This window comes from Mytilus galloprovincialis, chromosome 10 (assembly GCF_965363235.1).
Source record: "Mytilus galloprovincialis chromosome 10, xbMytGall1.hap1.1, whole genome shotgun sequence".
In the NCBI taxonomy this organism is placed as follows: domain Eukaryota; kingdom Metazoa; phylum Mollusca; class Bivalvia; order Mytilida; family Mytilidae; genus Mytilus; species Mytilus galloprovincialis.
The window spans coordinates 42,183,461-42,200,528 of record NC_134847.1 but is presented as its reverse complement, the minus strand read 5'-3'; the positions used below and the strand labels follow the sequence as shown (position 1 = coordinate 42,200,528).

Genomic DNA, 17,068 nt, shown 5'->3' with positions numbered 1-17,068 from the left:
TTGGTAAAGTTAAGTAAGTATCAGCATGTGTAATAAGTCTTCTTTTCGCTTTTTGGACTTTAACACTTTTACATTATTTACACGTGCTAGTTTAATTTAGGTCATTAATAAGGGAATCATCAATGTTTAGTCAATGGTATTTGATATGCAGTTTTCTAAACAGTTGGAATTCTCATTTTCATGATGGTTATTTTGTCATACATCATGATTGATTTCACTTTAAATCATTTGTGAAAACTTGTCCTATAAACAATTATGTTGTCATTTACTATCACTGGGTCGATGCCTCTGCTGGTGGATTGTTAGTCCCCGAGGTAATCACCAGCCCAGTAGCCAGTACTCCGGTACTGGCTTGAAAATACGGATTTTTGTGTTATCAAATTTGCTGTTACAAAATATTAAAAATTATTATAAATTAAGGAATGTATCTCCCTCGTGCAAAGCTCTGATTCCTTTCACAGATTTGGCTATACTTTTTGGAACTTTTGGATTATAGCTCTTCAACTTTTATATAAGCTTTGGATTTTACATATTTTGGCCACGAGCATCACTAAAGAGACATGTATTGTCGAAATGCGCATCTGGTGCAGAAAAATTGGTACCGTTAATGTTATTAAGACAACAACACACAAAAAAATTCCTAAGTAATTATATTTTACTTAAATTAAGTATTATTTTTTATTACTAACTACTAGGAATCACTTACGAATTACTCACTATTACTAGCAATTACTTATATTTTACTAGATATGAAAATAGTTACTTGAAACATGTAAGTGTTTTACTGAAAAGGTGTGTCGATCAAAATAATACTTAAATTAAAACAAATACTTATACTAATTTTACTCACTGGACTACGTCCTTATTTAAGTAATAACCTACTGTGTTTAACAGAAAGAAATAACTTAGATTAAGTCATATATTCAAGAACTACACATTTTTTTTTTATTTATAGTATACTAAATTGCAGTATGAAAGTTACTGGAGTTACTTCTGATGAATAAAACACTTGTTATTACTAAGTAGGTTTACATGTAGGTACTACATAATGTTGTTTCCTTGCATAAGGCTTATTATATATAATAATAAATGCTTCTTATGAAATTTTCAACATACGATATATAAAATTTAGAAAGGTAATGGGGAATGTGTCAAAGCGACAACAACCCGACCATAGATCAGACAACAGCCGAAGGCCACCAATGAAGGTTTCAGTCTGAAAATTGCATTATTTTGGATAACATTTGTTTTAAAACAGGCTATTATTTCAACTTGGAAATATTTTAAATTATGGAATTTGCATAATTTCCTATGCTTGAAATGTTTTATAAATTTCATTTTTATTCTGTATTTTGATGTTCAGAGTGGCGCATAACACTTTCTATTACAACGAAGATAACACATTTTCAATAGAATGTACTGCATGTACCGCGCACAACACTATCTATACATTATAAGGAAAGTGGTATGCAACATTCAAAAAATTATAATGCAGAATAAACATGGAATTTCAAACACAAGAAATCATGTACATTACATAATTAAAAATAATTCCAAATTGATATTTAAAAATATCAAAAAAAATGCCTGTTTTTAGATATTATTTTGAAATGCTTAAAAACAAATTATTGGAATTACTTAGTATTAGAATTACTAATCCTTACTTAAATTATTTTCATATCTAAATATCTTCAATTTATCATTATTCATTTTTAATATAATTGTTATAATGTAAACTTACATAACTTAGTTTTACTTAAATTGATAATTAACTATATATTATAAATTTACAAAATTGTATAATATGTCCTGTATTTTTAATAAGTAATTTTTGATTTGAGACTGAAAAAATATTCGGTCAATCAGAATTAAGGTTTCATTTGACTTTGGTAAGGTATTTTTGAAAATTGGCTCGAACTCATTCAGATTTGAATTTGAACAAAATAATACCGAGTTTGTTGAAATACTTGCACGATTGACAAGCATGAAAGGAAAGGAGAACCTTACAAAAAGGACACTTTGTGGGTATTTTTGTTTCTGCCTACTCTTTGTGTACTATATCAATCACATGAACATGTAGCACAAAGAGTTGCTGGGGAGGTAACCCATGTTAACTTACAACAAACAAGAATATAAATGGATATAACAAGGGACATTTTCAAATTACATCCATTTAATAACAAAAATATTTTAATCTGTAAATATATTATGAATATATATACAATTTATATATAAACATGGTAAAAGAATAAATCAAAACCTACAAATGCATTAAAAGAGGGACGAAAGATACCAAAGGGACAGTCAAACTCATAAATCTAAAACAAACAGACAACGCCATGGCTAAAAATGAAAAAGACAAACAGAAAAACAATAGTACACATGACACAACATAGAAAACTAAAGAATAAACAACACGAACCCCACCAAAAACTAGGGGTGATCTCAGGTGATCCGGAAGGGTTAGTAGATCCTGCTCCACATGTGAAACCCGTCGTGTTGCTTATGTGATAACAAATCCAGTAAATAGTCTAATTCGGTAGGTCTCATTCATGAAAGGGAAGGGGATTGTAGTTACGACGTAAGGAACATATCCGATCAAGTAATTGTATTTCCCGAAATTACTTGCATTAAGTAAAAGAATGGCCTACAAGTGATACACGAATCACTAAGAGTATTAAAAGAAATACTCAATCAATATTAAAAGAATTACTTACTTGTAATAATACAAATACTTAATAATATGTATTAAAAGAATTACCTACTTTCATTAAAAGAAATACTTAATGTGTATTAAAACTATTTCTTACTTAAATAAAAAGAAATACTTACTTTTATCAAAAGAGTGACTTACTTTTTATTAAAAGAATTACTTACTTTAATGAAGAAAAAAAACTTAATTTGTATTTAATGAATTACTTACGTTAATAAAAAAGAATTACTTCGTATATCAGTCATTTCAAAAAAATGTACATATATCTCCGTTATTGTCTATTGTCTGTTTAATTTGTCAGTTTGACATCATTTTTCAATTTAACATAAGAGTTTACACATTGTGGAAGATAGTACATACAAATATTAGTGTGCAAAAAGTTTCATATTTTGTTTTTGTATTCGTTAAAATATGAAATTTCGCCAATTTCCATGCGTTCATTTTTGATAGTTAACATTTTCATTCAAATTATCTGAATTTAAAACTGCATTTATAAAGGTAAACAGAATGGTTTTTTTTTTTTTTTTTCATTTAGTAACATCATAATTGAAAATAATTAACTTTCCATTTTTCAAATCATCAAAATAGTTATCAAAGTTACCAGGATTATAATTTATTACGCCAGACGCGCGTTTCGTCTTCATAAGACTCATCAGTGACGCTCATATCAAAACAGTTTATAAGCCAAATAAGTACAAAGTTGAAGATCATTGAAGACCTATTATTCCAAAAAGTTGTGCAAAATACGGCTAAGGTATTCTACTCCTGGGATAAGAAAATCCTTAGTTTTTTTCGAAAAATTCAAAGTTTTGTAAACAGAAAATTTATAAAAATGACCATATAATTGATATTCATGTCAACACCGAAGTTCTTACTTCTGGGCTTGTGATACCCTTTGGGACGAAGCGTCCACCAGCAGTGGCATCGACCCAGTGGTGTAAAATAGTTATCAAAGGTACCAGGATTATAATTTATTACGCTGAAGCGCGTTTCGTCTTCATCAGACTCATCAGTGACGCTCATATCAAAACAGTTTAAAAGCCAAATAAGTACATAGTTCAAGAGCATTGAGGACCTAAAATTCCAAAAAGTTGTGCCAAATACGGCTAAGGTAATCTACTCCTGGGATAAGAAAGTCCTTAGTTTTTTCGAAAAATTCAAAGTTTTGTTAACAGAAAATGTATAAAAATTACCATATAATTGATATTCATGTCAAAACCGAAATGCTGACAACTGGGCTGATGATACCCTCGGGGACAAAACGTCCACCAGCAGTGACATCGACCCAGTGGTTTTAAATAAAGGCAACAGTAGTATACCGCTGTTCAAACTCATAAATCCATAGACAAAAAAAAAAAAAAAATCGGGGTAACAAACTAAAACTGAGGGAAACGCATTAAATATAAGAGGAAAACAACGACACAACACTACAATGTAACACACACAGAAACGGACCAAGCATCAGACAAAATCCCACGAGAAAAACAAATATAACATCAAAACCAAATACATGAATTTGGGATAGACAAGTACCGTGACACGTCTTATCGCAATGTGAATTTACACTCAAAATTAAGAGAAAACAAACGACGCAATGTTAACATGTAACACATACACAGAAACGAACTATAATATAACAATGGCCATTTTCCTGACTTGGTACAGGACATTTTTAAAGAAAAAAAGGCGGGTTTAACCTAGTTTTGTGGCATGCCAAACCTCCCCTTTTATAGCCATGTGAAATATAACATTAAAATGACAACTCAACACCACAGGACTACAATATGAATAAATTGGAGAATACAATTCACAAAGAAACACACGAACAACAGCCAACAAAAGGCAACAAGTTGAAAATTTTTATACGCCAGAAGTGCATTTTAAAAAAAGTTATCAAATGTATCAGTATGATAATTTATTACGCCAGACGCGCGTTTCGTCTTCATCAGACTCATCAGTGACGCTCATATCAAAACAGTTTAAAAGCCAAATCAGTACAAAGTTGAAGTGCATTGAGGACCTAAAATTCCAAAAAGTTGTGCCAAATACGTCTAAGGTAATCTACTCCTTGGATAAGAAAATCCTTAGTTTTTTTCGAAAAATTCAGTTTTGTTAACATTAAATGTACAAAAATGACCATATAATTGATATTCAGGTCAAAACCGAAGTGCTGACTACGGGGTTGATGATACCATCGGGGACAAAACGTCCACCAACAGTGGCATCGACCCAGTGGTGTAAAATAGTTATCAAATGTACCAGTATAGTAATTTATTACGCCAGACGCGCGTTTCGTCTTCATAAGACTCATTAGTGACGCTCATATCAAAACAGTTTAAAAGCCAAATAAGTACAAAGTTGAAGAGCATTGAGGACCTAAAATTCCAAAAAGTTGTGCCAAATACGGCTATGGTAATCTACTTCTGGGATAAGAAAATCCTTAGTTTTTTTCGAAAAATGCAAAGTTTTGTAAACAGAAAATTTATAAAAATGACCATATAATTGATATTCATGTCAAACAAACTTTTATTTCACAGTCACTAGAATGCCTGTTCATGAATACTTGTCCTTCCTGTTACTATTTAGTTGTTTACGGAATAACACTAGTTTCTCCCTTCAATAACGGTGGTTATTTATGGTGACGTCGTAGGCGTGGATACAGGACGTAACGACATGGTGAAAATTTTTATGTGAAAAGATTTTGGTAATCGGAATCAACAGATCGATAAGTACTGATGTATGCGTACCTTTTTATAATGTCTTTAATGTTACCAGTTGATAGATAATTTTTAATTGCATAAGACTAATGAAACATTTGCTACCGTAACTCAGGCTAGGGCCGTAAGTATAAAAACACTACATCAATTATTAGGGAGCGACTATTTTAAAACCAATTTGGGTTATGTACTAATTTGTCCATCCTGTTACTGTCCTTCCTGTTACAAAGACAATAATAACAGGAGGGACAAACATGGTAACAGGATAGACATACTTTGTAAGAAAAACCAAAATGCTTCTTACATTATCACAAATAAATTGTTACAACTTACAGATATTTATTACCGTACGGTATATTAATTCATAAAATGTACATTTGTATTGAGGTATTTCTAGAACAAGTCAAGTGCTACCTTGACTGGTAACAGGATAGACAAAATTATTATTTGTGTAACTATAATTATTTAGAATTATGTTGCGATATTACTGTACAGCTATTATTCAATCGTGTCATGAATATAGAATACGCATTATTTCTTTTCAATACTTTTTGAATGCTTTACCCTTTGCGATTTGTACTTAAATGTTTTCTTTAGCACCTGAACCTAATATTTGGTTCATTTTGTTCCTTGGTCTATTATTTTGTTCTGCTTGGGTTGTAAAATTATCATCATATTTTGCCAACTTTTGTACTGCTTTCTTACAGACAATCCTCGTGATACTTTCTCATTATAGGCAAATAGAGACCTTGCGCGATGACAGCAACACTTATGACACAAAAGAATGTCTTTTATTTCAAAGAGGGGGGGGGGTGAAAACATATAAATGTGGATATATTATACCTTCGATTGTGGTTTGAACTCCCTGCCCTGTTAATAAATTAATAATGTGAAAATCCCTTCTCCTTCACATATATATTTCACAGCTACCACTACCTTACTTAAATGAGATGATATTAGGAGATAAAAAGGTTAGAACACAAATTGTAGTCTACAGTAGGTGCACATCATGTACGTATGACCCATTAATTAATGTAAGAATTTCTACCCATTGATATATTGCCTTCTTAAAGTTGTATTGATATAGTTGCCATTATTTGCCATTCCAAATATAATTACCCACACCAGCGGCAAACCTGTTTGTATTATTAATTTGTATAATGATAGACCCCTTCCCCCCTTTTTATTTACGACTCCGTGCTTTTATTTGCCAAAATCATTGAAAGACAAAAGCTGCTACAACTTCCAGAATATTGGATATCATTCCGAATCAAAACAAAATCAGAAGCTCTTCGTGAACTTTTGGAGTTGATTCAAAAATCCAAGAATGACAAGCTTTTAGTGTTAAAATGTGTCAGAAACTATATACATGTATATCAGAATCATTGACAATAAAAAAGAATATTTGAATTTTCGTTCAGCTGTATTGATGCGTTCTTAAACATGTCCTTATGTTTTTAAACATATGAAATTAGTTTTGCCTTTGACGCCTACATCTTCAACCTTCTCTAAAACGGTACGATGGGTGGTTGTTCAGGTGATTGGTGAGCCTCAAGTGGAAACTTAAAGGCATATTCAGGAAGAGAATATGATAAATAAATAGCAACCATTATGCTGAACTTAATCTTAAAAGCGGTAGCTCACAGAAAGGCATGTCATCTTATGTACACTGATTTTTACGACTTGCGGCAACCAAAGCTTACTTCATACTTGGCGAAAAAACTGCAATACCAATATATCGTTTGTTTTTTGTTTTGTTTTGTTTGTTTGACCCGGACAGGGATGATACACGTATAAATCGTTCCGTATAATGTTTAAATACTTATATCTCTCGTTTGTATCCCTAGGAAATTCAAAGTTGATTTTTTTGTTATTGATTTTTGTTACCTAAATTATGTTTTGTCTCTATTGTTACCACATTGTCCCCCCTGTTACTGCCTTTGTTCGTTCCTGTTACCCCCCAAAATGTGTTAAATAATTTTGACAATCAACATAACTGATCTATTGACTAAGTTTCCAGTCAGTATCATTAAAAAGGGACATAATAGTAAATTTTCGCTGCCACTGTCTCCACAATTGTTTTTCAAGGACGTTTGGAAAATAAGAAATGTGGTGATTTTTCTGAACGTACAGACTATCTGCAGATTTATTTTAGGTAATCTACATAAATGATCAATGTAAATGTGATTTGAAATGAACACTGCTATGCAAGTGTGAGACACACTTTCCATTGGATATTTCCTTTTCTCTTATCACTTTTGCCATCAGTTAAAAAAAGTAACAGGATGGACAAAGTTGAACACCAGCTGGCACACCATTTTAGAAAAAAAATTAAAAAGGCAATATGCCATTGATTTGCATTGATTTTAACTTTTTTTAGGAAAAGTTCAGACTCCGAATTTGTACTTTATTTTGAAATGACTGATAAAGGAAAGAAATTACTAAAGTATTTATTAAAAGAATTACTTAAGATATCTTGAAAAATTACTTGAATATAATTACTAGATAATTACATACAAATACTTGGCATTACTAGCAATTTCTAATTTTTTGACAAACATTTTTGGACAAACATTTTTACTTAATTTGAGTAAAATTAATACTTGTTTTAAGTAATTTCAAGTAATTTATTTTTTTGAGTGAAGCATCTCGATATTTCAGTTTTAGAGATTTCTATAATAGCAGAGTGATTTTTAGTTTGCCCCTCCATAAGACAAGATAGGTACATCTGTGTTGATTTTTCGTTTTTATACAATAAAGCAGACCAAATTTTTGTTTTGATAAAAGTGCGTCGTAAAGTTCGGGTCTTTACACTCAATAACATCTGGACATGTGTCCGGGCCGGATATAACAATTTGAATATTAATTAGTCATCATTTGTAAAAGAAAGAAAAATGAATTGCACAATAACTTTCATATTTGAAAAAAATCGAACAGCACCAAAAGAGATTCGAAATGCGAAAAAACACACCCAAATCTTTATTGCTAGATTTACCTCGTCAGACCGACAGGATAGTTTTATATAAGAATCGGGCTATCAGTGAGATGAACGACTAAATAAAGGCAACAGTAGTATACCGCTGTTCAAACTCCATGGACAAAAACAAAATCGGGGTAACAAACTAAAACTGAGGGAAACGCATAAATATAAGAGGAGAACAACGACACAACACTACAATGTAACACACACAGAAACGGACCAAGCATCAGACAAAATCCCACAAGAATAACAAATATAACATCAAAACCAAATACATGAATTTGGGATAGACAAGTACCGTGACACGTCTTATCGCAAAGTCAATTTACACTCAAAAATAAGAGAAAACAAACGACGCAACGTTAAATTGTAACACACATAGAAACGAACTATAATATAGCAATGGCCATATTCCTGACTTGGTACAGGACATTTTTAAAAGGAAAAAATGGTGGGTTGAACCTGGTTTTGTGGCATGTCAAACCTCGCACTTTAATGGCAATGTTAAATATAACATTGAAATGACAACATAATATTACAGGACTACAATACAAATAAATAGGAGAACGTATCAAATTGACGCCAACACCAATAAATAGGCCGATACAATGTGCCAGTGTTTAAACTCAGAAACGACTTGCTTTCTCAGGTTGTAGATCTTTTGTTCTGTTCCTAATCAAATGGCAAAATCAAAAGCTCAAACACATCAAACAAATGGATAACAACTGTAACATTTCTGACTTGGTACAGACATTTTCTGATGAAGAAAATGTGGGATTGAACCTGGTTTTAAAGTTAGATAAACTTCTTACTTGAAAGCCAATCGCATTAAATTTCGTTACATTGACAACGATGTGTGAACAAAACAAACAGACGGTATAATTAACAATGTCAAAAATAGGGGAACAGAAGTTAACATTGTGTTATAACCAAAATCACTATAAAACAAATAACAAAATAACATAGAAGCACTAAATGGCATATAGACCAAGCAACATTGAAAGACAATAATACATACTTTAACCATAGAACAATAAAGCCCTGATCACAACGAACCCACGACACATCTGTGCAGCTTCACGACATGAAAATTGGTCAAATCGTGGGTCATCTGTGATCGTCGTACGACAATCGCACGACAGTTGCAAGATATTTTGAGCATTGTGGCGCTGTCGTGTGTCGTGGGACGAAAGTTAGACTACGATTTTCTGTCGTATCACTGTCTTGTGGCTGTCGTGAATGTGTCTTACCACAGTCGTGCGACTGTTGTGCGATAAACACATTGTCGTGGGTACCAACATGAACCATTTTAATAAAACAATCATCGCAGGACTGTCGTACGACAATATCACGACTGTCACAAGACACTCGTGATACAGTCGCACGATTGTCTCACAAATACCAATTTTCGTACGATGCTCGCACATATTTGATTGTCTGCCGTATGACAGTGGTACGTCCGTCGTGCTGCATATTTACGTTTTAAATAGAAAAATACAATTCGGCGAGAATAGATGTTTGGAAAAACATACCGTCTACCGTTTAAAGATGATGGCTTTTCCACCAGAACGATTGAGTTCGGCCCTGTTGAAATGGCGCTTTGCCGGACTCTAACAAGAGCAAAATATAGTCCTGTTACCGTTGAATCGAGCCCAACATTGGAGGATAAGACATACATCAAACAGCGCCTGATGATTTGGCAGTATAGTACTCTGATGCAAGAGTTTGAATGGGAATCTGCCGGTCATTTCGTCGGATTCATGCGGACGGAGTCTGACATGTTTCAAGAGCTTTTGCTGAGAGTCCCCACTGGCATTACAGTTGTACAACAGTCGTACGACAGTGGGACGCAATAACACGACACTGACATACGCATCCCAATACATGAAAACCTAAAAAATAGCAAAAAACAACTCACGATTGTCGTACGATTGTCGTACGACTGTCGCACGACCGACTTGCGACAAGCACAAAACAGTACAATTACATATTTTTTTCTGTCTTGAAACCATAGTGGAACCATCGTGGGCATGTCGTAGCTGATGTGACCACTCGAAATCTTATTTTTACATTTTGCACGACAGTGCCACGACAACTATTTTTTAGATCTTCCACGACAAAAATCAAGACGATCTGTTGTGACCGCGGCTTTACACAATGATAGGATGAATAGGTAAAGAGCCACGTCAATTATGTATTAAAGAAACATAAACAGACATATAGACAAAGCACATTAGCAAAAATGAAAGACAAGAACACAAAAATGTTTTTCAATAGCACAATAACGGGATTTATGAGTACACAGCCACGTCATACGTATGAAAGAAAAACAAAAAAGCATGTAGACAAAGCTCATTAAAGAAATTAGTAAAATGACAAAAATATGAGAATTAGCATAGACCAATAACACAATAACGGGCTGTACAAATGACGAGCCACGTAAAATGGATATATAAAAACACAAATAAACAGTAAAAGTATTATGAAAATATTCAAATAGAAGAATAGTATAACACGTAATTAAGCTGATAAACAACGTCAGTACCCAGAATATATGCTTCAAGACCATCGTGTATTATTTGTGAAGTTGATACGGAATATTTATCCCTAACGTCTCGATATCTTCCGATGAACTTTTTTCGACATACTACTGGTTCATCAACTTTCTGCTCAGACACTGGTGATTTCAAAATTAAATTCGTCTCGTTTGTCATAGATTCTGGTACTGAGATGACCGTGTATGTCAAATTCGAGGTATAGGTCTTATAATGAGACAGAGGAGGCCGTAAATGTTGTTTCTTTAATTTTAGTTATGGGGGATATATCAATGGAATCAAATTGAAAAAAGTTTGAATTGTTAATAGAAAGAACATCATAAATATATCTAAAAGTGAAATTAAAATATGCATATGGTCCTGACATATACAGTTTATATAAAATGAGGAACTTCTTACTACTTTGTTCTTCAAATCATCATTCATCTTGTCTATTCCTGTATCTACAACACCAATAATAATGCCTGTTCCGTTATAGTACTTCTTCCATGCAGGGACTACGTTAATACCAAAAACCGGTTGCCCTTCCTGTTAATGAAAATGCAAATGAATTAGACTGAAATGCGCTTTTTCTGTTAATTATGTCTTTCTACTTTTCTGTGATAAGACCTAAATGTATTGTTTTGTTCTGATTATTAGGTCATTCCACTTTGCTGTGGAAAGATATATCGTATTTGTTTTGATTATTATTAGGTCTTTGCACTTTTCTGTGGAAAGACCTATTGTATTTGTTCAGATTATCATTATTAGGTCTTTCCACTTTTTTTTGAAAGACCTATTGTATTTGTTCTGATTGTCATTACTATTATTATTTTTTTTTCTTTCTTCCGCGATAGTTTGTTCTTGCGATCAATTTTTGTTTCGCAATATGTCGCTTTGATATTTCTTATGTTGTATGGTACAGTGTATGTGCTTTTAAATTTCACCCTGCTAAGCCAAACAACTTCCAAAGTTCCCAATTCACTGTTTGTCATTTATGTGCATCTCCTTCATAACACAAACAGATAATGATAAACTCCTTTTTCTAAATTGTATGTTACATCCTCTGGAATTTTTGGCTAATCTTGATTGAAGCGATCCAGTGAGATTTTATAGGAGTTGTCTGCCGTTACAAATTAAATTTGTCGTTTGGTTTTTGTAATTCATAAAACGTAAGCCGTATCAAAATAATAAGACCAAAATTTTAGTCGTAACATGGTATATAACTGGACAGTTTTTTGTCGAAATGGCACGTGACATTGTTTTAGGGGTCCCATGCAACTAAAATATGAGTGGCCGTTCGTGTCATTGGCGGTATGCACATACCGTATGAAATTTTTAACGCGTTGGTTTTTATTTTCAACGCGTTGGTTTTTATTATCAACGCGTTGGTTTTTACTTTCAACGTGTTGGTCGCTTTCAACGCGTTGATTTTACTTTCAACGGGTTGGTTTTCTCTTTCATCGCGTTGGTTCGTAATTCATACGGTTTGAAAAACCAACGCGTTGGTTTTCAATTCCATACCGTAAATTTTTAACTTCTGTTTACCAATCAACATCTTTGTAACAAAGTACAATCTTATCAACCGTTCGGACGGACTGCTGTTAAGTTTGGTGGGGAAATATATTCTCCGTTGTTGAAGATATTAACTGACTTGCTACACGCAGGGGAGACCGGGAACGATTTTTTAGAACGATTTAAGGAAATGGTGAATTATTGCAGCCGAGTTATCACCTCCGATGTAATGAACGATGATACATCAGAAAATGTTCGAGGAATGTACACATGTTTGATATCTGTTTAGGATTAATAAAAATCACATGATACTCTTTGGTAATCTGAGTTCTCGTCAGAGCTTACATTCAAACAGTACCCACTACAAAGAAAATTATTTAGTTGGAAAACTCATTCAAAAGTTATAGTTTATATCTGAAGATTACACACGTGTGTATTTTCATCATAGACTGGGGAGAAATCATTCGGCTGGTTTAAATGTGTAAGTTTGATTGGAAATACAGATATCTTTTTTTGTTGATTAAAATATTCAATTTTCTGTATTTTTAACACATATCTATCTACCTATAAAATACCAAATTTTACTATCCATATTTCTAATATGTATAGTAAAACTTGGTATTTTCTCTGAGGCGTTTATATCACTCGAAACTAGGTGAGACATGAACAGAAGTGATATATGGGCGTTTTTCAATAAAAACGTATTTCTTGTCCCAGCCACTTTAAAAAAAAGTGTTTGATCTTAATTTGCAAGTAATATTTTGTGCAGTCAGTACATTGAATTAGATTTAACATTTTTAAGCACAGAAACAGTTTATTTTAAGAGGAATTGATAAAATATTGAATCCTGAATGGTCCAAAACAACCAGAATGGCATGTCCCTAGACCGCCTGTTCAACATTCATACTCGTAAAAAAATGAAGAAATAAATGTTATTTTTACTTTACATAAGTTCTTTAATAATTCAAAAGTATGTTCAGAGCCAACATATTTTAATAAACAGCATTCAATATAGGATTTTTAATTTCAGGAGGTGTGTCACTCTCAAAATGTCCACTACGAAACGAAGTCATTAAAATTTGCCAATAAACAGTTTTATAAAATCAATGTAATTTTTGTTTGCAAGAAATATAAACATTAGGGTCTTACAAAAGAAGTGATGCTTTTATAACGGCAATTAAATTGTTGGTAAGAAAAATTGAGCACATCAAATGGACCAGAGTGATACCGTATTTTTGTTAATGTCCACTACGAAACGGGTCAAATCTCCTTCAGTATCTGGTTTTAAAATTATAAAAAAAATATCAGTGTACAGCTTAACAAATGCTTTGATGGATACAATCAGTCTTGTTACTATTGCTATATATGGATTGTGGGGGAAAAATAAATATGTCCCCTACGAAACGGTCCCCTACGAAACAAGTATGGGAGAAAAACGTTTCGTAGTGGACACTACCTCCACCATGCAGTCTTTTTTAAATCTTTTTTCAATTATATTCGTGCAAAACAAATATCATGTAATTTTTATTCTGTTTTTATTAACATATAATAGGGTTGATGTCAACTACGAAACGGTTTTGTCCACTACGAAATGCATCAAAATGTCCACTACGTAACATGAGTTGTACCTTCATATGTGAAGTACTGTCTAATCTTTATCGATAAAAATGGTTTTCCAATTCAGAAAAAAATGAGATTTTTCTAGTTTTTAAAGTAAACAAACTGGAATGTCTATAGGAAACATTTAAAATTGCAAAAAAATATGTGTGTTTAGAAGAAGTTTCGATCGTAGGGGACAAAAGTCCCCTACGAAACAGTACACAAATTATGAAAATAATATTATTTTAAAGAATATTTAAGATTGCACTTTTTGTTTACAAACAGGTCTATAATAGAGGTAGTCAAAATAACTCTTGAAATAAAATTTTAGACAAGTTGATTTTCCATTTTTTTTAGGTCTTAAAGTTACGCTTTTATTGGAAAACGCCCATATACATGTTTGTAGATATGTATAATAAAAATATTGAAAATTGAATATTTTAATCAACAAAAAACAAATTAAAATAAATATCTGTTTCATATACCCAAGCGCCTGTGGACTTAACAGTGCCAGCGAAAAGATTTCAAATGTCTACTAATACTACAACGAGTGATGACAGATGCAGGCAGAGATAAGAAAAAATAATTTCTATTTATAGTTATCTGAATCAGGGAACAGATTATCTAACTATTTGTTCCTGTAGTATTTAGGCTCTTCAAAATATTCGTCAAAATAAAAATGAATAATCATTATGTCTTGAAAACGATCAGATGATGAATTTTCGGTTTTTATAAATAAAGTACGAAAATGTAAAACAGTGTAAGGAGATATTGAGCCATCTCACTGATCAGTAGGCTACACAGTGCTCCAAAAATGACCAGTATAAAACTATCTAGCAAGAGAGAAAAATGATAGGTCAATATAAGAAACCTACAAGGCAACTTCAGTTCAATTTCAATATTCAAATGAGATTATTCTAATGGATTTGTCAAATGTCAGAGGGAATATCCTTTTTAAATGTGGTAGGAATACAAATGAGACACAGTGTGGTCAACGTAAACAATTATATGTTATAATGCAGCCTTCAACACAAAGGCTTGGCTCACATCAGACTGATTCCTACTAAGGGCATCAAAACTTTTATAAAACAATTTAAACAGGAAAATACAAATCCAATTTCACTTCACCAGAAACAAAAAGCAAATATGGACTGCACCAAAAAAGACATCTACTCAAAAACATGCTTCTAACTTGGGACATGTGTTTATGAATACACCTGGTTTAAAAGAATTTACATACATACCATAAGACAGAAGTGAACCTTACCATGATAAATGAACCCTTTAAAAGTTAATGAAAAAATCGTGTTCAGGTAAAAAAAAAAGGAACACCTTACAACAGTTCATAAATGTGGCCTTTAACTAATATTTAGGTGATGGGTATTCAGTGGCAATTTCAGGTTTGACCATGTTTGCTTTTTTGTTCTTTTTTTCAATTTTGTTTGTTTATTTGTAAGTACAAGGTATAATCTGTTTTTTTCTAGGCTATAAATAGATTTCTTAAAGGCCTTTTTTCATGACTCACAATTTAAAATATAAGAAAACATAAAAAAAGGGACATTCGGAATATATCTTCAAGCGAGTGAAAGGTTCTTAAAAATATTTGTTTTTTTTAAACAAAGAGGTTTGTCATCTAAAACGTTAGAGCACAAAGCACACAGCTTCAAATTGTCAATTCTCTATACCCTTATCATCACAAAAACCTTGCAGGGCAGGTGAAAAGATCTTAATAATGACCAGTACCAAGCCATTGTTCAAATAACCATGAAAAAATCTCAAATTTCAATAAAAACAGCTATTTTACAGGTTCACGTATTGCATTTCTTAAACACCAAAAAATATTAATTGATTAAAGTTTTTCACAGTTGCATTTAGAACTTTAGCGTAAAAACTAACTTTTATCTAAAAAAAGACCAGCACCTTAGAAGGGAACATCCAGTAGTGGTGACTTAACATGTTGTCTTTCGTGAGAGAGGAAAGAAACAAAAAAAATTCCTTTAACAACGATTCCTTCCACAAGAATATTTAACCCCACATTGAACAGTATATAGTTTCTTTAAGTAAACGATCAATGTTAGTTTTTTATTCTTATACGACAAAAATAATCTAAAACAATGCATCTTTATTAAAACAGTTATCTAATATTTAATGCCAAACAAGCATTTGGGTTTACGATTGCATTTCTTTTTTTTTTAAAGAAAGCAACTTGTAAACATTTGCAGACGGGCTGCGGACAATTCAGCCATATGTATACTTTACCACCAATCTTAAGAAAACTCCGGAGACTCTCCGAATAGTGAAATGACGACTAGATATTTTTAGAAAAATTAATACTTTGTAACAACATTTTGATTGGTGGACAAAAGTACAAAACTAACGGTATGGACGCGTTGGTTTTTCGTACCGTATGAATTACGAATCAACGCGTTGAAAGTAAAGACCAACGCGATTAAATTGAAAACCAACGCGTTGAAAGTAAAAAACCAACGCGTTGAAAGTAAAAACCAACGCGTTGATAATAAAAACCAACGCGTTGAAATTCATAACCAACGCGTTCAAAATTTCATACGGTATGTTCATACCGCCAATTACACGAACGGCCATTCATAGCCACTCATAGAAATGGCGCATCACTTTTGGAGAACAAATATTCACTTTTTGAATATTGGACGGGCTCTGACGTTCCATGGCCCCAGCTTGTCTGACAACACTGACGTTGGATGTCAGAGTAATCCCGGACTAATTTACATTATATTGCATAAGGTTAAAAATTGTTCTCTATTGGCATTTAATTACCTGAAATTAGGGTGTTTATCGAAACAAAGGATAAATTCTCTTATGTAATAATAAATTATAAATTTCCTTGTTTAAAATTGTCTGACCTAATCATACTCCTTTTTATATTTTATATACTTTTATATGTTTTCAAAGGAAACCACGAAAATAGAAATGAGTTATATTCTACAATACCTGGTTAGAATGAGTAAACACAAAGAAATAATGTTAAATA

At 32.4% G+C, this 17,068-nt stretch overlaps 1 protein-coding gene across 6 annotated transcripts in view; it reads right to left on the bottom strand.

Moving 5' to 3' along the window:
* Positions 1–17,068, bottom strand: part of LOC143047593 (proprotein convertase subtilisin/kexin type 4-like) — a 99,984-nt gene that overhangs the window by 70,582 nt on the left and 12,334 nt on the right. For all 6 annotated transcript variants that reach the window (XM_076220713.1, XM_076220711.1, XM_076220715.1 and 3 more), the window contains one exon: positions 11,365–11,493. In XM_076220713.1, coding sequence (XP_076076828.1) covers positions 11,365–11,493 — 129 coding nt within the window. The remainder of the gene's footprint in view (positions 1–11,364; positions 11,494–17,068) is intronic.